The sequence below is a fragment of the Nipponia nippon genome, unplaced genomic scaffold (assembly GCF_047370975.1).
Source record: "Nipponia nippon isolate SJK-2023a ecotype South Korea unplaced genomic scaffold, ASM4737097v1 scaffold_9, whole genome shotgun sequence".
Taxonomy (NCBI): Eukaryota; Metazoa; Chordata; class Aves; order Pelecaniformes; family Threskiornithidae; genus Nipponia; species Nipponia nippon.
In genome coordinates, this window is record NW_028262413.1 from 19,585,894 (window position 1) to 19,607,472 (window position 21,579).

At 40.3% G+C, this 21,579-nt stretch overlaps 1 protein-coding gene across 12 annotated transcripts in view; it reads left to right on the plus strand.

The window, feature by feature from the left end:
- MAPKAPK3 (MAPK activated protein kinase 3) overlaps positions 1–21,579 on the plus strand; it is a 135,195-nt gene that overhangs the window by 90,600 nt on the left and 23,016 nt on the right. Inside the window, exon 2 of one of the 12 annotated variants that reach the window (XM_087745167.1) lies at positions 15,183–15,300. The exons of the other annotated variants lie outside the window; for them this stretch is intronic. Coding sequence (XP_087601293.1) covers positions 15,184–15,300 — 117 coding nt within the window. The 5' untranslated portion in view covers position 15,183. The remainder of the gene's footprint in view (positions 1–15,182; positions 15,301–21,579) is intronic. 12 annotated transcript variants of the gene reach the window in all.

The window sequence follows — 21,579 nt, forward strand, 5'->3', positions numbered from 1 at the left end:
AGAAAGAAATTTTGCAAAAAAATCATTCCCGAAATGGTTCTTGGAAACCACGCATAGGACTATATAGAGAATGTTCTTCTGCTTTCCAAAGTGGAGTCTCTGTGGAGAAAGATAGTCATTCTGCATCACCTTAATTTAGTCTTGAGCGATGTTTCTGCCTCTCACTCAGTGTTTCTGATTATGTTAAATAATGCTATATCACGTAAGCTAATTGCTGGATAGTCTGTTTTCAGTTAGCATACCCTGAAGTCAGGTCATGATTGCTCACAAATGGGAGACTGTACAGTCCAAAGTATTTGTTTTGCAAATTATCTAAGTAGCTGATACTTTTAAAATACCCTGTTTATTGCCTGAAATAAGATGATGATCAAGGGAAAGAATGCAGCAGTGGAGAAGGCAACGCATACAGTGAAAGTGAAGGTTATTGTAGGCTGATGATTGATTGTAGAATAGAAAAGGTTAACAAGCTTCTTAGATGCTATAGATTGCATTTTTAGAAGAGAAGAAAATTATGCCAGATTAGGAATGAAACATTTCACATTTTTAGAATAAGGAAGAATAATGTTGTACTAAGCTAGAACTGTGGTGGGAATTCAGGGGAACCAAGTGTAATTGTTGGTTAGGTTTTGTGCAGGATGAAGGAGCTCTTGCTTTACTGAAGTGATTGTATGTTTCAGGAGGAAATTAGCACTTTCTAGTGAAGTATTCTGTAGTTCCCTCTTACCTACCATGTTTCCTGCAGCCTATTTATACTGGTTTATCTCATGCTACAGTAAATTCAGTGTCAGTAACACAGCTGAGTATGAGTAATAAACTCCAGGAGCTATGTGTTGTAGATCAAAGCCAGATACGGTGTAGAATGAATACGAGTTCAGAAAAGTTCTAGTTAAATGGCAGCCCCCAGTGTATGGAGGAGTAGCTAAAATATGAATAGCATGAGACTGGTCCTTGAATTTTATCCTTCAGTGCCAATCTTGGTAAGTATTATGTAAATATGCATAAAATACCTAAAATAACATTCAGTCGATTAAAAAGTGGGTCGTTTCTACTGCTAAAAGAATTGTTTTTAAACCAGTGAGTCATTCAAGACCTGAGTATTTCAGCACTTTGTACATATTTAGGCCAGAATGGCACCTTCCAGAGTGTCAGCTGGACTAGTTAATTTAAAAAAGGTGGACTTTATCAATTTACTTTGAAGATCTGACATTCTTGACTGGTCTTCTCCTTACTTGAAATACAGCAAATAATTTAAAAAAAAAACAAAACAAAACAAAAAAAAAAGATGGGCTTGGTTTGAAATAATAAAACCATGTGTAGTAAGTTCTTCCTAGGTTCAATGGCAGTTCATTAAGCCCATAAAGTGCAAACAGAAAGCCAAATGCTCTAAACCATTAAGTCATCTTGGAAAAAACAAAACTATGTTGATGCAACTTTGCACCTTCTGTGCTCTCTTTCAGTCTACTAGCAAGCTGGCACAAGTTATACCCTGATTTGTGTAGCAGCAAAGCTCAGGAAGATCAAGGTGTGTTCCCCTACCTTCACCCAGGTTCAAAGATCTGAGAAAGTATTATAGATAAATGTCTTATTTCAACTGTGAGGATGGTGCTTAAAGGGAGAGCCCATGTGCGTATCCATCAGACACGACTAATCCCTTGACACTCTCTTTGGACTAGAAGACCCTTCTCTTTGTCTTTCCCTCCTTCCTCTAGAGTCTAAATCCTCCTATTCCATTTAACTGAAGTAAAATCTCCCTGATTCATGCTAGCTGGGAGTCTCGTTACAGATACCTGGATTTTGCAAATCAGCTTTAGTGCAAGGGAACAATAAGCAAGAATTTTAAAGTTCATTTACAAGACAAGTGTGCTTCAGCCTCATTTACTTATGGTAATACCATCTAGAGAGATGCCCAGACTGGAAAAACCTGATACCATCTTGTGTAATTTGGGAAACATCAAGGCCACACCTGAACATCACAGCTTACACGTGTTCTTTTTTTCCTTAGTACATTTTTCCCTGTCTGTGGTAGCACCCTCTGTAAGAGCAGCCTGGTCTGAGAATAAATGACTTCTTGTGATAGCTTGCTGCCAGTTAAGTCTCAGCAGAAAAAAGAGATTATCTTCATGCTGTGATAAATTCATGGGAAGCATAGAGAAGAGAGATGTCACTGTCATTGGGAGCAAGAGCCAACATGAACTTGAGAAAGTTACTAGATGAATCTCTTGCATATAAAGACTGTTTTGTGTTAATCTCTTAACTGTATACAGTGATTATTTTTTCTAAAAAAAATACCATCATTGATTTATTTACATAATCATATGCAACATCTTTCATCCCTAGATGTTTTTGTAGTTACTATTTGCTTGACCCTGAAGAAGTTCCTATTTCTCGTATGATGTCCATATGTTTCTTTGTTATGGAATTTTTCCATGTTAAATATGTCTTTAGAATGCCAGACTTTAGGATCGCATGTAATATTCTAATAGCAACAGTATAGCTGTCTGCATAGCTATCCTCATTTCTTTCAGTACAGTGGAGTTTGAACTCTTTGTGTTGTGGCTCTTATACTGTAAGAAGACGTGGTGACGTTCACGAAAAGCAAAGTGGCAGAGATGTGGCTGGTGTTGGAGGTGGAGAGTAGATGACTTGTTTACTTAATTGGAAAACCGTGAGAACTTCTTTCCATCATCACCAGTGAAAGCTGGTGGTGTGGTCTGTCTGGATTAGAGTGTACAAACTGCATGGATTGTGGTATTTTATACAGGCTTGCTAAGCACTTAAGATGATTCAAAGCTCCGTAATTGAGATTAAGCTAGAGTGCTCCAGCATTTTAATACCTCAGGAGTGAAGGGGGAGAGAATTCTTGCTCAGCATGTAAATCATGCATGGCCTCCTAGTTCCTGAATCTTTGTAATATATGGCATTTTGCACTGAAGCTTTCATGGCCTGTTTTAAGAGAAGAAGCAAATATTAAATGTGTGTAAAATTAATTTTTCCTCCAGAAAAGTTTGCTTACTGAATTTACTTAAAAAAACCAAAACAAACCACCCTGAATGTGCCATCTTTACGAGTAATTTCAGATGTTCTGGCTAAGGAGCCAATCTTATTAAAGTTGCACTGTTCACAGATCTTAAGTCTTGCCAGTTCAAACTCTGGCTCTTCTCCATGGGCTTTTTCCCAGGATTTTTTTTTTTTTTTCTTGAATACTTCCTTAAGTGTGCTGCTGTTCCAAGTAACAGGCCCTAAGGCAGCTCAGTGGAGTCAGCGAGGGCTGAGGACGGATTTATTAAGCCCATTGCAAGGGGAGAGCTCAGAAAAAACTTTTTTTTTGTTGTTTTTTTTTTGGATGGCACTTATAAAATATATAAACTGTTTGGAAACAGTAGGGGTTGGAGTGACTCATGCTCTTCATCCACTGAACTTTCTTGTGTGGTGAAATTTTGGCTGGGGCGAGGAGTTTGCCTAGGTGTGAATCAGCTGTAAGCCCTTATGAAAGCACTTGAGTAGTGATTTGTAACTGCAGTTGGTTTCTATTATACTGCGGGGTGGATTTGGATTTGGTTTTTGTTTTTGTTTTCAAAGGAGAGCAGTTAAAAACTGGATAGGGAGCAGCTGCCTCACACATCTGTGTTCTGCGTGGGACTCCTGTGTACCCCTTAGCATCAAGCATACCATATATATCAGGGATGGAGTCCTTAAAATCCCATTTGCAGTGCCACGAGGCCTGGCATTTGGTACTGCCGTAGCTACCAGTGTTATCCTTGCCCGTAGCTCTAATGATGAGAAATACTATCCTTTACTGGCTTCACTTTTAACCAAAAATGTATTAATTTATTTTTCTTGAAAAGGATTAATTTCTCTCAGGGCCTTATTCCATTTTCCCACATGTTGCTTTTAGTCAATGTGGCTTTGTCAAAAGCAGTCTGGTTTCCACAGCAACGGAGTTGTTAACACCAAAGATGTCAGAGCTCGAAGGTAGGGAGGGGAGGGGACTGCATTTTCTGGCTCAGCTGCCTCGCCACAGTAGAGGCCCTTGCTGCAGCCACGCTGCAGTACAACGTCTCCATTGTCTTTGTGAAGAGTAAAAGCCTTTCATTTCGTTCTACTCTTCCCTTTCCAATCAATTTACAGTCAAAATTTGACACTTGGGAGGCTGACGAGGCTTGATGGTTTCTTGATGCTTAGAAGCTTCCTGTTCTTTCAGGCCCCCTGTTCTGAAGGGTGCTGCTCTGTCGCCTGCTTTTTAAAGAGTTTTTCTGTCAACAAAATAGCACTTGCATACATGCAAAACCTGTAGCAGTAAGTTTGTGATAAAGGAGAGTAGAGCGCTATTCTTTTTGGCCCATGTTCAATGTCCGCTTATGAATGATAAAATGAAAAACAAGCCGTCCTTTTACCTTGCCCAGTAATGTGAAACCTGCTCCAATTAAACTTTTTTCTGAGGCACCCGTCCCCTTAGGGTGGGAACTAAGCCTTGCTCCTATTTACCTTGGAAAATTGCATTGTTTAAAAGTATTTTGTAATAAATAGTTAACCTGTGAAATTCATTGCTTCAGGAGCTGAGTGGTAGTGATGCTGTGACGATCTTGAGAGAAAACAGAGCTTCTCGGAGTATTGCAAATGTGAAGAAAAACCCTGTAGTTTCAATATACTGTACAAATTTGGCTGTGGTCTTCTAGATCCTGTTGTTACAACTTACAAATACAAAACTGTCAGGATAAGTAATGAAACTTTGAGCTTCAGAAAGCATCTTATTGCTTCTCTTGTGTTCAGTGTATTGCTGCTGCAAGTGTAAAATATCCTCCTGTCCAAGGAGAAGGGAGGTGGAGCTTTGGTCTCCCCTTTGGAGATGGCTGTAGCTCTGGGTAATGTCTATCACTTGCATAATAGTTTCATGTAAGGGTGTGTCTTCCTGGGCAAGTTGTTCTTGTCTAAACTAAGGTGTAAACATAAAGTGGAACAGATTTTTCAGAATGGCTATTCATATTTAACTTGGCCCATGGCAATGCAAACAGTGTAATGTTGAAACTTCTTTTCAGGCATGTTCTGCTGCTTATTTTCACCTTTAATAGAAAGTAGGGTAAAAAGCAACTGCTGAAGACAGTTAAAACTAGAAGCTGAAACTTCAGAGAAATGGGAAGTTAATGCTTTAAACTGGCTCAAATAAATGATGAAATCATGTACCCAAATGTAGATATGGTTTTAATTTAATTTTTGGATGCCTATTAATGTCTTTTAAAGACTAAGCTTTGTATCTGCAACTTAGAATAGAATTGCAACCCGCTTTTGATAGCTGGTTGTATTCTTACTGTTTTTCTGTCACTTTCTTAACACGTATGTGGCTCTCCATTGGAGTTTATGGTACACAAGTCATTCTTACAAAGAGCAAAATCTCTGTAAGGCTGTGTCTTGTCTACTGGAATTAGGTGTTTTGCCAGGTTTATCAGATTTAGTTGGGTGGTTTCTCAGTTGATTTTCTTTATGTTTGGAAACCTACAAAGTAGCATCTCACAGGATTTCTGGCACCAGAGTGCAGGGAAGCAGACCGACAAAGTGAGGGTGGTGGATGAGGAAAGGTCAGTTAATTTAGAAACAGTCTCAGTTCTGGTGGATTGGTATCAAGTGGAATTTTCCTCCAGTCTCTCAGCTCTGTACTAGCTTTTTGCTGTTGGTGAGATGCTGTGATTAAAGGCCTCTTTGAGGGCGGAGGGAGTGTGAGAGTGACTTTTGGTTCCAGCTACATTTCAGAAACCCTGATTGCCAGGCACGCCTCTATTTTGGCAGGTGAGTGTGACTGCCTTGACTTGGGCTGGGGCTATATGCCTGTTACTGTTGAAAAATGGGATATGACACTGAAGATCTACAAAAACTAACCTCTTACTGCAGTAGGGAGGAAGAGAAAACAGCAATGTACATTATTGATAAAAGACTTTATACAAGAGCAATTAATTCTGAGTCTTTCCCACCTCTCTGCTGTCTGAATCATTGTTGTGGAGGTGTGAGGGAGGGTGAATGACTGCAATGTTGTGTGTTTGTGCACATAAGCCAAGTCTCACGGGGAAATATGGAGAAAGTTCTCACATGTGTTGGTTCAATAAAACATCCAACACAGCAATAATAATTTTTTGTTAAATCAAAATACCCCAAACTGGTTCTTGGTATTTGTGACAGTCTTGATTTTTGGCAATATGAGCTAATAACTGTGTAGGACTGTTTAATTTAAAAACTAAAGCAGGAGTTTGCCTGCATCCTGCAAGCAAAGGAGCATGTTTCACAGGAGGGCAGTTTTGGAGAAGGAGAATGGTTTGAGCTTGGAGGCTGGGTAGAGTCAGTGTGAGAAAAGGCTGTGTGGCAGTCATCTAAGGATAGGATGGAAAAGCTCTAAGGATAGGATGGGATGATACTGCTGAATGTGGAGTTTCTCACATGTTATCTTTCCCATCTATCCCAAGCATCAAAGGTCGTGAGGAGATTGGTGTTCTCTGTTTTTATGTGAATCTTCTAAACTTGAACATCTGAGCCCATTCAGTGTGCTATGACTTTGTGTTGTGTGCTGAACAACTGTCTTCTAACGCAAGTCATGTGTGTTCCAGATATTTCTTCATCTCTGTTTCTTGAGGATGCTCTGACTCAGCAGACCAAAATGGTCATTTCTGTCTTTTAAAATTGATCTACTGACCTGCATATGAGCAAGTTAAAATAGGGACGACTTGGTAGGGGAAGGTATTGTTAACCTCACTGCTAGTCACCAACTTCTCATGTGTACAACACACCACATACATCATTGAGGAACATTGCACTGTTTTATATTAAAAATGAATAACACTAATGTGTTCCATCTTCACTTGGTTTCCTGCTGTGTTGGGGATTACTGGTAGACAACTGCATGTCCTTACTCCCTACTTTATGTGCACAAGAGCATTAAATGCTTATTCTCTTTGGTTGAGATTAGCACTGTTAATATATTATTAATATGAATCAGGGTTCTATTTTATGATTGCTTCTTATTACCCAAAGGTTCCTCACCTTCCCTGGAGGATGATATCTTTCAAAGCTCCCTAGTAATCAGGTTTTTTTATAAAAGAGTTCACCAGAGTAGAGCTCCTGCAATTTCAACTGCTTAACTTGAAACGACTCAAAGGGGGAATGACTTTTCTAATGTGGTGACCCTACTGAGAAATCAGGCTGCATTGAGTTGTCTTAAGCTGTCTGTTCAAGCCTTCAAATAATACTTAAACTTTAATTAAAAATAAATTCACTTTAATCAAGATAATTTACACTTTCATACCACATTTAATCTAAATTTGCAAGTTATTCATCTAAATACCTTATACCTTTGGACTGTAGTCAATCTTTATATTCCTATGCACGTTTTGTTGCATGATCATACAGAAATCTTGGCTGATGTTTTGCATTTCAGCTTGCATCTACATAGAGTAATTGGTGTCCCTGCTACAAAACTCGTGGGGATTTTCTTCTTTTCTATTTGCTTTTTAAAAATGGGTTAATTAAATTTATAAAGCATTTTCCTAAGCAAATAAATAGAATCCTGTGCAGATTCTGAGCTGTGTGTTAGTGTGCATTGGTCACTAATTACTGCCACTGAGACATCAGGAGCAATGATATGTTTTCCAGTTAAGTATGACTGATTACCATTAATGGTTTGTAGCTGACTGCTTGTTTTGTAGGGAATATTTCTAGGGAGCCAAAACATCAGTATTCCTGGGACCTCTGACATCCTCCTCCATGCCTGGGAGAACTTCATCTGCAAATACTCATGGTTTTGTGCTTTCAGTTAGTTTATTCCATGCTTTTTAACTTTTTTCCTTCTGTGTAATCAGGGCAGAAGTTGATTCCCTTCTCTTCCACCCCCACCTTTTTCTGCTATTCATTCTCTGGAAGGTTTACATTTTAACTGCTAAATGTCAGTAAATGTCAATTTTTCCTTCCACCCCATAAATTCCATTTTATTATTAAAAATTATATGAGGGGAAAGTAATCTGTGAGGCATCACTCTTCGCAATTTTCCCCTTTTTCTTCTCTCGATTCCATTTAGCATTCAATAAATAGAAACTGTACTTCTGAAGTAGGATTAAATTTACTGTTAATCTTTTTCCAAACTACTATATTTGGAGTTTTCAGTATCTAAGTTTTCATTTAATGAGGTAGACATTGAAGAAAAAAAAAGTAAAATTGCTTTAAAAATAAACTAAGTATTTGCATTTGAACTTTTTCTGAGGCCAGGTAGAAGTGTAATCTCTCTTCACTCTGCTTTTTCTATACAGTTGATGTGCTCCTCAATTAGTTAGTTTTTAATGATTCTTAATTTTTATTTTTTTTTTACTAGTTATACAGAAATGTAAACTCTAGTATATTATTTGCGTTTCCTGTGTTCTGAAATCATAGAACTTGCTAGCTCAAAATAAAATACATTGTTTTGCCCTTTTTGCATGTTTGTATATATCTTTGTGTGAGAACATGAGAGCCAAAATTTATATTATTTAGAAAAGGGGGAACAAATAAACATTAATTACTGGGAACTGTAGCCCACTAGAGGCTTGTTAGCAACCACAAATATACAACAAAATCAAACTTGTAGGATGAGTAACTAAAACAAAAATGTTAGATTCCTTTCTGCCTTTTTCCTGAAAAGTCTGTTGGAGTTTGGCTTGAATTAGGAATTCAGCTTTGGACTTACATTTGTTTTCTCACTGACTGTGAAAATAGAAGTCAGTAAGCATTGCCATTTTCAGGAAATAATCAGGCTTTGATGCATAATGTAAATCCAGGATATAGGAAAAAGTAGTCCCAAAATAGATGGCATGCTACTTCCGCAGTTCAACATCACTGTACTGCATTTATGCTTCTGATGACCCTACAGTAACCTAAGTTTCTGTGATTTAACACCGGGCCCATGAGGTCTGTGTTCCAATTTCAACATTTACATTTTCCTGTCTATCCACATAGGATTATAATTGACATCTTAAAATCTGCCAAATGTGTGAGGAGGAAAATTTGGATATATGAGGATTTTACTCAGCAGAATATACCAACGTTTACCTTGTTATTTTGTTTGATTTAAGCTCTCCTATGGGAGACTTGGAGGAGCTGTGAGGCATGTTTACTCAGTACTTCTACTGTTTGGCCAAAGTACTTTTTACATGTAACTGCTACTTCTACGTGCAATTTTAAAAGGCCTGTGCCCGCTTCCCGCTAGCCTGCATTGCAAGTATGCGTGTTGCACTGTGCAGCATGGCTGCCTACATACAGAGCTGTTCTGTGGTAAATAGCACGATCGCTGCCCCAGAATGACTGCCTGTGAAGGACAGGCTTTGATTACACAAGAACAAGGGAGTATTCTGGGATATGTGTATCTGTTCTTCCAATGCACATGCTCTCCACTAATCTGAGTTTTCCTTAATAGATAGTCAGATAAGCCTTCCAGGATGGCATCTGCCCCACCACCTCCCAGACGGCTTCTCTGGTGAGGTGACCCAGGTACAAGGGCAGGAGCAGGTAAGTTGATAAGGATGATATGGGATGATGACCCCACAGATGATAAGGATGTGCCCCACTCAAGCTCTTAGCGTGAGTGCTGTAAACTGAAATTGAATACAGGTATCAAAGACTGTAGTCTCCTGTAACCTGAAGTTACAGCATCTCATTCTGTGCTAGCAGTAACAATTTATATAGTATCTGTAGCTAGCTGATTGAAAACATGAGCCAACTGTTAGCGCTGCCTTCCAGGAAGCTTGGCTGCTCCAAGAGCTGCTTCTACGCATTGTACATCAGCCTCCTTCCCCTTCCTTGCTGTTGCTGTTGAATTGGGGTCTCTCTGCTGGAGCAAGACGCATAAGTATTATAAGAAGCCTAGCATAGAATTGGCCAAATACTCTCAGACTGCTTCAGCTTGACTATGTTTATAATTCTCTTCTGTTCTTAAAATGTAATTTGTTGTTAATTGCCCCAAAAGTAAGGAAGCATGAAATAAATATCTTCGAACTTCACCCATTTTATTGTTAGTTTGAAATGGGAGAATAGGAGGCAGCAAATTACTTATCCGTAGACTTTGTACGACAAAGAAATAAGGCATGTAAATGATCTAGTGTTGCCCAGTAGAACTAAGGAAAATAAAATAATTAATAAGTATACTGGGATTGAAAGACATAGAAGTAACGACCATTGCTGAAAGAGGAGAGCAATTGGATAAATGACTCTAAGAATTATTGATTTTAATTAAAATAAACCGAAGTCAGAGTGGTAGAAAATTACAATTTTTTTTTTTAAAAGCAACATAGTGGCACAGTTTTGTGTAATGTAATGGTGAAATAAAGATAATGCCTAGTTTTGATTATTGGATTGAGCAGGCATTAATAAAGTTAGAAAGTCTTTTATTCAAGTCTTTGGTTCTTTACTATACCCAGTCTTCCTAGAAAAACGAGGCTGAATTTGAACAAAGCAAATGAAGTTACAGTAAAAGATGCTGAGGGTTGTGTTAAGTCATTGATTTCTCTATTTTTTTAAATTATTTTCAAATGGAAGTAAAAGGTACAGAATAATTAACAGAGTAAAGTAATCAATATGATGTTACAAAATCAAAATGAAGTGGAAGGCGTGTAGCTCTCCAGAGGATGGGAGAAATAGGCAGAAATAAAATATTGAGACTGATGCAGACTGATACTTGAGTACAAGTTTATTCCTTTTGGGGATTAATTAATGGCAGCACAGCAACATTTAAAAAGTTAAAGAACTTTCTGTGCAGCTGCACTTGGAGACCCTCAGTTACATTTGGTGCATCGGGGTTCATCTGATTTGCTACAATAGTGCTGGTGTTGGAACTACTTAATGTGTGGACGGAACCACTATCTGCACCCTGCAAATTTCAGCATAAAGTGACAGATACCGCCTATCAAGAAAGTCGGGGAAACACCAACTCTCTGAATTGTTCCAAGGGTAGATCATTCTGGATAATGGGTGTCTGCAAGGGTGAGCAATGATGAAAGCTGAATATATATGGTTTGAAGACAGCATCAGGAAAAGGCATCTCAGATAAAATACTGATTACTTTTCTGATGTAATTAGCTTCTCAGGCGGTATCAGAGTTAATTGTGGAAAGAAACAAAACTAACTGCCAAAGTCATTGTCCTTGCTCAGGCAAAATATCTGTTCAGAGCGAGGTTTATCTTGATGAAGACAGCAGGACCGTGACTAATGTGATAAATCTCGTGTAAAAAGAAGAAAAATAGACATCAGGAAAAATGATGATATCGTAAGGTCAATGCTATGAGCGCTCTTACCAGGGAACTCTATTGTGCCTCTGGAAAGACGCAGAATTGGGCTGGACAAAGCACTTGCCTGTAGGCAGGGCTCATAGCTTAGCTTCCTGGTGGGGTTGCCTTGACCTACATGGCCTCTCTCGACTTAATATTCTGACAGACTTGAAGGATGGTATTTCCTGTGCTGAACAGAAATAGTTTTGCAAGAGTTATTTTGGCAGAAATTCTTCAACCATTTCCAGTAATAAGGCTATAGGAAAAAATTGTTTTGCCTACGTAAAATAGAAATTAAGTTTCTAGTGATTTGCCTGTTACTTGGATTTGAAGTTTATTGAGGAATGAATTTTGTTCTAGGAGAGTCTTGCCCTGTCACCCTTAAAATCATCCCAAGTTCAGCCAAACTCTAAATCTTTAATGGTCAGTAGAGATGCATTCAGTTTTAACAGTTGACTTTCCCAAAGGTGCATTTGCACTGGGCACGCTGCAGGCTACAGCAGAGCAGGTATTTTCCAGGGATTGAATCCCTGTGCTCCTGAAATCTGCCCTGGCTCTGGACACAGGTACTAAGAGAAGCAATCTGTAGTCTGGCCATTGTGCCCAAAAGCACAGAGGAACAGAGATCTACTGGGTACCAGCAGAGAGAATGGGGAGCAGAGAAACTGGGGCCTGGAGGTGATAGAGAATGAGATCTGCTGAGGAGGCATTGCTGAAGGAGCAGGCAGGACGCAGAGACAGGAGCAATAAGATGATGGATGGGGAGTGGAGGGTCAAGGCTGAGTTTGCACGAGGAGCCCCGACAGAGAGGCAGAGACAGGGAGCTGAGGGGCGGAGAATGGGGAGGGGGAAGAAAAGTAGCTGGAGTCTGGGATTTTGAGGTAGAGAAACAGACCACAGGAACCAAGGAAGAGCTGACCGAGTAAGGGCTCTGGTACTAGTTTCAAGGGGTGGGAAAAGAGCTCATTGGGTGATGAGTCTTGGTAGGAGAGGATGATGGGGTCAGAGGTGCAGATGGGACCAGCAGGAGGGTTGGTTTGTGGGGTTTTTTTTGTTGTTTGTTTGTTTGTTTTTCCCAGAAGATAAATAGAAAGCTGCCTAGCATAGTGCTCAACCCTCCAGGCAGGACTGCATCCCAGAATCTCCTAGTTTCCTGGCTTCTCTCCAGTCATCAAGTAGCTGTAAAACTCGTTGGTATAAAATGTTTTACACCCTCTCGTTTATCCACAGTTGTTATATTCTGTTATTGTCATTAGCTACTTTTTTAGCTGACTGGCAGAGGTCTGTGCAGTAGATATGTGAGCTTTAGCTCTGCAGATAAGTCATGAGGGATATCAGTATAAAGATGCATAAGGGGATTTGTTATTTTCAGGGTTGTTTTGCTGTTGCTAAAAAAAAAACCACACCACAAAAACTAGACACTCTCTCACATACACAAAACTCCTTCCTGAAGTAGCAGTTTTGGGTTGGGAAACTGAGCATTCAGATGTAGTAAATGTCAGGATCCATGCTATGTATATACTTTGACTATCTCGCACTCTGTATTTTCCACCACACTTGAGCCTTTTTCAGTGCACAGACAAAATTATTAGATTGTTAAATGATTGGTTTCAATAGCTGCTTTCATGGTCATTGTTCAGCATATGGACAAGGCTTCTTTACTTCAGGTTATTTTAGACCTACTCTAAAAACAGATGTTTTTCATTTCCTCTTGGTTGTGCTTTGTGGTGTTTTCACTATAATGGCTGGATCAGTGTTATTTTCACAACATTGCTTTAAGGTAAGTTTGTATTGTCCCTACTTCACATGTGGGGAGCAGAGGAATAGGGTAGACTTTTAAGAGTAAAAGTATCCACTGAATTTTGGGAGCTCCATTTGAAATATCTAGGGTGAGGATGGCTTGTTTCTTGGATCCTCCACTCCTCCTCGGTGTACTGAGTAGGAGATTGCACTAACTCAAGCCAAGCTTTTTAGACCCAAGCTGTGTGGCAGCTGGGAATGCCCAGGACTCTTGCAAATGAGGCTGCAGTTCAGGCTTCTAAGAAATGAGGGATAGGCAATTAGTGGCAACCTGTTTGGCTCAGTTGATTTTCTGAGCATTGCACAAGACATCAGAAAGGGACAAGAGTAGAATCCAGATTTTTGAGAGTAGCATTCAGCTGTGGTAACCACAAGACCTTCTTTCTTATATTACACTTTCCAGTTTCTATGTAAAATGAAGAGGAGGTGGGAGAGGCTACAGATAGCAGTTCCTGTCACTCTGCATCCTGACTTGCATCCCGATCAGGTTCAGGTTGTACTCTGACTGTTGTAAGGATGAAGTTGAAGAGGGAGGAATAGTGTATAATAATACTGTATTTAATACATACATGCAAAGGGGGCAATATTCAGGTTACTCGAACACCTTAATCCTGGAATTCACTAATGTTAGAAGGTCTCTAAAAGGGCAATTTTAATCATATTATAAAATCTGTATTTTCTTTTTGTTAATTGTCACAGAGGCCTGTTGATAGCAAGAACAAGACAGACTAATGGTTCTTTTTTCATCTGCAAAATTTTATTTATTACGTATTTATTGAGGGGGTATTAAATGGTTCAGAGAAAACAATTTAGAGAAACAACAGAATGATGAAATTGCTAAGTTATGCTGTTTGCACAGGATTTGTATTATCATTATTTTGTCCCAAAAGAAGTCTGTGACCTAGAAAAGGATCTGAGATTCCTGAGTCCCATATCTTAATGGCAAGAGCATAGCCTCTTAACCATGCCATATCAGTTCATATAGGCAACGTGTATGTAAATTATTCTGTCAGAAAAATCCATGGTGTAATCTTACAGGCACTTTCCAGGGCTATGAGCTGCAGAAAACTTGCAGTCCACACAATATGTAAAGACTGTAACGCACAACAGCTTTCAATAAACACTTCTCAGAAATTCAGCTGCTGGTAGGGTTATTTTTACTTCTACTATCAATCACTTCCAATAAAGCGTAACTATTCTTCCTCTCTTTCACTGCAACCCGGGCCTTGCCTGCTTTACTGCCCCCCCCCCCTTTTTTTTTCTTTCCAGGAATATGCAAAGAAGAGGATTCAGCTTTCATTTCTTTCTTCACTTTGTTTTACAAAAGTTACCTCATTTGCCTAGACTGGATCAGAACTTCAGGTTTTTGAACTGCCATGCAGTTTCTTCTAGAGGCACTTCCGGGTGTGTGTAGGGATTACAACAAACACTGCAAATGGTCCTGGTGGGAAAATAAGCTGTATAGGCTGTGTTTTCCCTTTTAATTTTTAGTGGCATGGCTTTGACAGCTTAGCTATGTAAAAGAATATTAATGTATCTGAAAAAATCCAAACATTGCTTGGAGTTTTTAAACTGGCAGCCCTGCGTGTTCGGAGCAGTGAAGAGAGCCCATATTAGGGTATTGCAGGAGAGATGGGAGGCTCCACGTGGGCTAGGACAGAGCGAGGGAAGACACGGGATTGTGTATGTGGTGTCTGCTTTCTTTCATGTGTTAAATTGGTAGGACTACCAGGGTGAGCTTCTATGCTAACTTTACCCAAATAATAAAAACTTGCAGACAAGTTTTCTGAGCTAAAGGTACAATAAATAATAAACACACACTGAACACAATAGATAATTGATAATAGGGAAATCTATGGCAACAGTATTTACAGGCTAATGGCATGGAGATCAGGAAAGATAGTAAGAGGAATGTGGCTATTGACTGCGTCTCCTGAATTTTGGGACAGGTAACGACAAATGTTTTTTGGAAGGTTTGCATAGTCAAAGGAGATGATGTTATCAAATATGGCCTAGATGAAATCTGGACTGAGCAGTACTGCAAGAATCTACAACACTATAGAATATTTATAATCTATAAATCTGAAAGTGTTAAATTTCATATTATCTTTGCAGAATGGAGCCTTTAAAGTTCACCTTTGAAGTGCCAGAGAGCACTGATGGATCCTGGGATTTAAATGTCTTTCTCTTTGGCTTCTGCCAGATATTTGCTGGGTTTTGTACCTTTTGCAAGGTATGTAAGACAACTGGGTGGCTGTATCTACGAGAGAACAAAGCCATTGCATGTATTGCAGAACAGCAGGGGATTCATGGCCAAGGCCTGCAGAGTTGTCGAGGGGAACAGAGCTCAAAGAGGGGGTAGCATTTATTTATAAGCTTCCAAAGACACATAGGCTGTGCAGCTTTAAAAGTTCCAGTCAGGCCTTTTTTGGGCAGACCAAGAGGTAGGATTATGGCTAAATGTCACAATTTCAAGTTTCCAGATGTGTTTCTAAAGGAGGATGGTGAGCTCTGGTGCTCACTTCATTTGATGCACATTCTTGGATTGGTTTTTGTTTAGTTTAGCTTCCCTGAATAATTGCTTTATTCAAATGTGAAGCTGTATGCTTTATAACATTTCATCAGACTTGTAACTTGTGGGTGAGCTCTTTAGCTATACTGAACCTATCAGTAAGGTTGGTTGGGGTTTTTTGGGGTTTGTTGGCGTTTTTGGTTGGTTTGTTTGTTTGTTGGGTTTTTTTGGGGGGGGGGGGGGGCGGGGGTGCTATTGGGGTATAGCCAGAATTGGGGTCACGAAAAATAGGCACTTAGTCATTTGAGGTAAGCATCCATACTTCGGTCATGTTTCTGCAGCCAAGCCTTATTTCATCTTTCTCAAAAGGCAAGAGAATTTTTCTTTCTGATACAGAGGCTGAAACACCCTTTATTAGAAATAGCCTTGGTAAGCATGTTGCAGAGTTATGAAAAGGTTTCACTTTTATATTCCAAGTCCCGAGTTCTTGTGGTGTTTTCACCTAAGGCTCGCGGAGATAAATGAGCGAAACAGGCATAGGTATTTATGTAACAGTCCTCTGGGAAATTAGCAATAATATTTTTCCAGTAGTGCTTGCTATGTCAGTGTATGTTCTAGAAACTAAGTGCAGCTATTGCATGGCATCCCCCAGAGACCCTGTGAGAGTCCTGGTGTGCAGCTCTCCAGTTCCACCAGCATTCATGAAACTTTTCTTTAGGGGTGTCTTGTTTTCTTGGGGTCTCTTCTGAATTCCCCTAATGCTACATGTAATAAGTGCATGTACCCCCGAGGAGATTTTCTTGCTAAGGCTCACCTTTTGCTTTCTTTTGTGATAATTATTTTTAGAAATACCTCCCTTAAAACTGAACAGGAAATGGTATTTTGACTGCATGAAAACTTCATCAAATACAAAAATTTGTATTCCCCACATTTAGAAATACCCAGGAACTTTTAAAGCTCCTCATGAGAAATGAGAATAGCCATACCCAAAATACACAGTGGTTCCCACTCAGCTGGGATCTGAGAAATTGAGGGCTATGTCCCTCCTTTGCTAACTTGTGTTTCAGTAGTGGAAACTGGGAGGCATAAGCACACTGTAGACAAGCAAAGAGTTCTCTGTAAGAGCTGTAAGGACTCAGATAGTGAAGTGGAAGACCCTGATCTAATTCAGGCAGAACAAGGATCTGGAAGTAGATTTCTGTACCCAGACTTAATAGGCAAATCAGCTGTCGATTATCTGATATGTAAATGCAGGGTCTCTTGGTGGTTTTGAATGGCGTTTCTTTCCAGGACCTAAGAATGCTTTTCTACCAATCTGTTGTATATTTTCATGTGGAAACTTTTAGTTTTGACTAAAATAGTTCTAATCTTGCAGTTGGAGATACAGCTAGTGATGGATAATTATGCATTCTGGCAGAGCACCCCCCATGTTTAAAATATCACAGCTTCTTAGTTTAGAATAGTCAACTGCTAAGAAGAAACCGAGACTTCAGGAGCTTTAAGGTTTAATGCATTAAGGTTTGAAAAATGTCTCCAGATTCTGCAGTAGTTGGTATCATCATTTAGTATTAAGAAGTGTTTTGAAAGAGATTGCGTTTGACCTGGTTGAGCTTGTACTGCATAGTTGTAAGATGAGAACGATATATCACTGTCTTGATGTTCTTTCACCGGACCTTCAGGGATTCTCCTCCCGCACCCAAAACAGAGCAATGAGAGTCAAGAAGCTGGCAGTGGTAGGTGGGATGCTCTTCAGAGCTGGTCTCCTTCTGGTTCTGAGTGGCCCTTATACCGTCCATTAGTAACTAATGGGGGACAGGAGGGTCACAAGTGTGCCTGTGAATTTGGACAAATAACCCCCTCCTTCATTTTATGACATGTGATTATCAAATTGAAGATAAACCAAGAGATGGTTTCCAAAGGTTTTCAAAGTGGCCATTGCTTGGAAAAGTGTTATGTGGCCATACATAAATATGCATTTGTAAATGCATATTTATATAAATATGCATGTAAATATGCACAAGCATTTTTGGTGATAGGAGAAGGATTAACCCATGAAAGTTGAAATTACCACCACCTGACAGGTCTTGGACAAAATCCTGCATATTAAGCAGGTATCATCCAAGTCTTATGGAGTGCTGCATGGTGTTCAAAATCTGCAAATTTCCCTTACCCTTCCTGTCTCCACTTTGGGATCTGTCTTCCCGGCTGATGGGAAGAGCATCATGGCTGAGTGCCTTCTCCCCTTGCCACTGCCTGCTGTGAAGAGTTGAATCAGCTCTGTTGAGAGACCAGCAGCTGCACAGCTCAGACAATCTGTTTCTCTGTTAACATGGCTTTAGTGTGGATATGTTTTCCTGATTCCCTGACATTTTGGAGAATGATACTGGATGGCACATTGCTTCTGTGAAATCACCACCTCAGAAGTCATTAACACTTTCGTGGAGCAGCTGCTTCCATGCTACTAATGTTAGCTGGAATCAGGCAGGTGACTTTAGGCCAGAAAGATCATCTGCGTCCCTTTTCTCCATTGTCCCAGCTTTCTCACTCCCTCCTCCCCCTTCCTCAAGCCCAGACCTCTCTTTCAGGCACGCTGACTTGTGGAAATGAGCCAACGTTGCAGTGTACCACCAGCAGATACTGCTGCAGGGAGAGGGGGGGGAAAGGATGGTGTCTTAAGAAAGGGAAACAGATGTACATTTCGGCTTGGAAAGATGAAGAGGATTGAAATTCCTGGAATGATTTTTGTTCAGCAGTGCTTTTGCTACATCTCATTTTTCTGACCCCTGTGCAGTCCTCAGCATGGTGCTGCTTTAGCTGAGACATCAAAACATTAGACTTCCAAATATTCTTGGGATCCTCCTCCTCTTCCTTTTGCATGTGTAGTCATGAGGCAGCCAACACAACGCAGCAGCGGAGAGGAAATCTATTCAGGAATATGAAGAAAATGCTCTTGATTTTGGCAAAAAAACACCCTTCCATTTAAGCTGCTCTGGTCTACCTTTGTGGTGTCTGACTGCTTTCTGTCATCTGATTTCCAGGAATGTGAAGCAGTTCTCTCTAACATCTGTCAAAGAAATGGAACATGGATATTGGGGAGGTAGCCCTCTGCTCCCACTTCTCACTCCACAGCATATCCGGGTATAGGGAAAATCCTTAGAGGGAGGCTAGGTGGCTGAAAATGGAAATAAAGTGGGCAGCAAAATGGAAAGATGTTCCATGCCCTCTGGAGCTTAGGGGAAATAAAGTCTGCTTGCATGGGAGCAGTGATGCGTCGGGGGCTAGCAGAAGTTCGGCTGTTGAAGGAGAGCCTCCAGGGGTTTGGTGCTTGGCCAGGCAGGGTGGGAGTCTGGGTGGGCTGGGCAAATAACTGAACAGGTTTGGATGAAGAAGGGGAGCTGTGGCTCAGGATGGTTTTAGATTAGAAGGATGTGGTGAGGGGATCTTCCTTAAAGGCAGCTTGTGTTGTCTTGAAGGTTTCTGAAAGGAACTGGGAAGGACTGTTAGGCTGTGTATGAACTGGTAGCTCCCAGTTCTGTTCTAGGAAGTGTGTGTTTTCCAGCGTCCTGGATATTAAAGAGCACTTAATGAAGCAGTGAGTGCTGTAAGGCATTAGCTGCTCCAGGAGTGTGCTGTGGGGCTTGGGAGAAAAGCAATGTTTTTGGTTGTTAGATTCTGATGCCGTTCTGGTGAAGCAGAGCTGTAAGCCGGGGTGCCTCAGCTAGTGTACTGAGCAAAATAAATCAATGAGAATTGCAACATAAATAACTGTTTTACTGCACTGTCGCTTGCTTATGTTGACTCCATCTGTTGAATTCCCCCTTCCTCCAGTTTATTTCTTTTCTTTCCTTTCCTATGTAATAGTTTACTTGGCTTTAGAATATATATTCAGACAAAATAAGCACAAGAAGTCTTAGGAGAGCAATTTACTTTCCTCTTTCTCTTAATGGCTTCCTTTGCATTTCTAGCCTCTGCTGAATGCTACATGGTTTTGTTTCCATTCACAGTCACACCATTCTCTGTCATATCTTTGCTGTACACAATAAGCAGTTGCAGGGATCTTCATGCCTGATGGACCTTTAAACCATCAACCACTGAGTTATCTACGGAGTTGTGACTTAGAAATAGACACAGGTCTTTGCTTGAAAATGCCAACAACAGAGCTTGCACAAATATGAGTGTGAAAACGTATATAGCAGTGATTTGAAGCACTAGAGAAATCTTACATGTCTTTGCTGAAGATTTTAGGGCTTTGTTTTATATTTTAAGACAAGTCAAGGTCTCACAGGTAAGAGCGTTTGACATGACGCTGGCCAGAGTCACTCCAGTTAGATTCCCAAGAACTGTGTGAAATCTCAGTATCTCTTCTGTGAGGAATGTGAGGCACAGTTGCTGTCCGTGCCACAGATGTCTGCGATTTAGCAAGTCTCCCTTAATGTAATGCTTAAAAGAAGTAGATGAGCCCTGTGGAATGGGAGAAGGAAGATTTGAGAGTTCTTTGTTTATTTCTGGGTTCTTGTGCTTGGATGATTTAGAAATACTTGAGATGATAGATGATGCAACAGAGGAGAGAGACACTGCTTGGCCTGGTAGGTTATGCGACAGAAAGCACAAATGTGGGTGCAGAGAAAGGAAATGTGAAAGAAGAGGAAGAACAGCAATATATGAGAAAGAACCGGCCTGGGGTGGCATATTGCCAAGCTTTGCATGCTTGGATGACAATCTTAAATTCATGTGGAAGAGGAGGGGAAGTCAGCTAAAAGGGAGTTTAGGTGTGCGGGCAGTGGTATGAGAGAACAGTACCTTCATTCTGAATTCTGCTGCCAAATGGTGGGTCCGTAGAGGAGAACATAGCTGCAGCTGAGGGGGGAAGCTCATTAAGGTATTAACTGTCAAAAAGTGGGGCTGGGGTGCAGAGCAGACTGAAAAGACAGATACATGGAAGGTGCCTACAGCATGAATCCAGCATGCACCCTAAAGAGCCTCTGCTTATTGGGGAAGGATGTCAAAGCCTTCCTGGGAGTTCTTGAATGATACTGCAGTCACACATGCAAGAAATACAGAGAAAGGCTGGGGGCAGCACGGGTTCCTCTTGGAGCTACTGTTATCTGTGGTTAATGAGATTAAACATGTTGCTAATTTTTGCTTCTACCTTGTTCAGTATTATCACTTCTGTGTTAATTTTGATACAGTTTATTAGCATAAAGACTAGGAAAGAGAACATCAGACTTAGATCTTCCCAGTACTTCTTTTTTCTGGTCTATGCCTTCTGCCACACCCTGCTCCAACAGAGGTGTGCCATGCCTTGCTAATCTTGGTATCATTGTTCTGCTGTCCCACACAGCCATACAGGTGGGTTTCATGGCAGTTAGCACTGAAATGAGCATTAAGCACTCTGAATAACATTTGTGATGTTTGCTCTTTCCACTTTTTCTTGTGAAAAATGTGTGTAGAGTGCAATGGCTATTACTACTAGAGTAAGTAGGTATGTTATTGGGGGGTTTTGTGTGCTTTTTTTTTTTTTTCCCTAGGAAAAACAAAAATGTAAGACTGTATATATAACAAAAATGCCATATTACTCGGAGGGGGGGTGTTAGGGGTGGTTAAAATGGAATTTAGCAACTGTGGCTGTCAGTACTGGGAAGCGTGTGAGAGGGTCACATCCTGGCAGACACACATTCCATCCCATTTCATGACCATGAAAAGTGCTAGTGTGTTTTTTAGGGGTATTGCTGTGTCACAGTCACTGCACAGGAGAAAGGAAATGCAACTGCCATTTGAAAAAAACAAATGGGAGAGTTTTTTGTGATGGCCATAGTTCTTGTGGAAATCTGCATCTTGGTCTCAGATTGGCCCCGAAGACAGGTCTGACTCCTGTACAGGCAAGATGTATCCTCGTTGTGGGAGATTTCACTGTGGCAGGGTAGCAAAACTGTTGGCCATAGTGTATGTCTGAAAGTTTTAAGTGATCTTTTATATGCTTTGATTCAAGCACATAAAGGT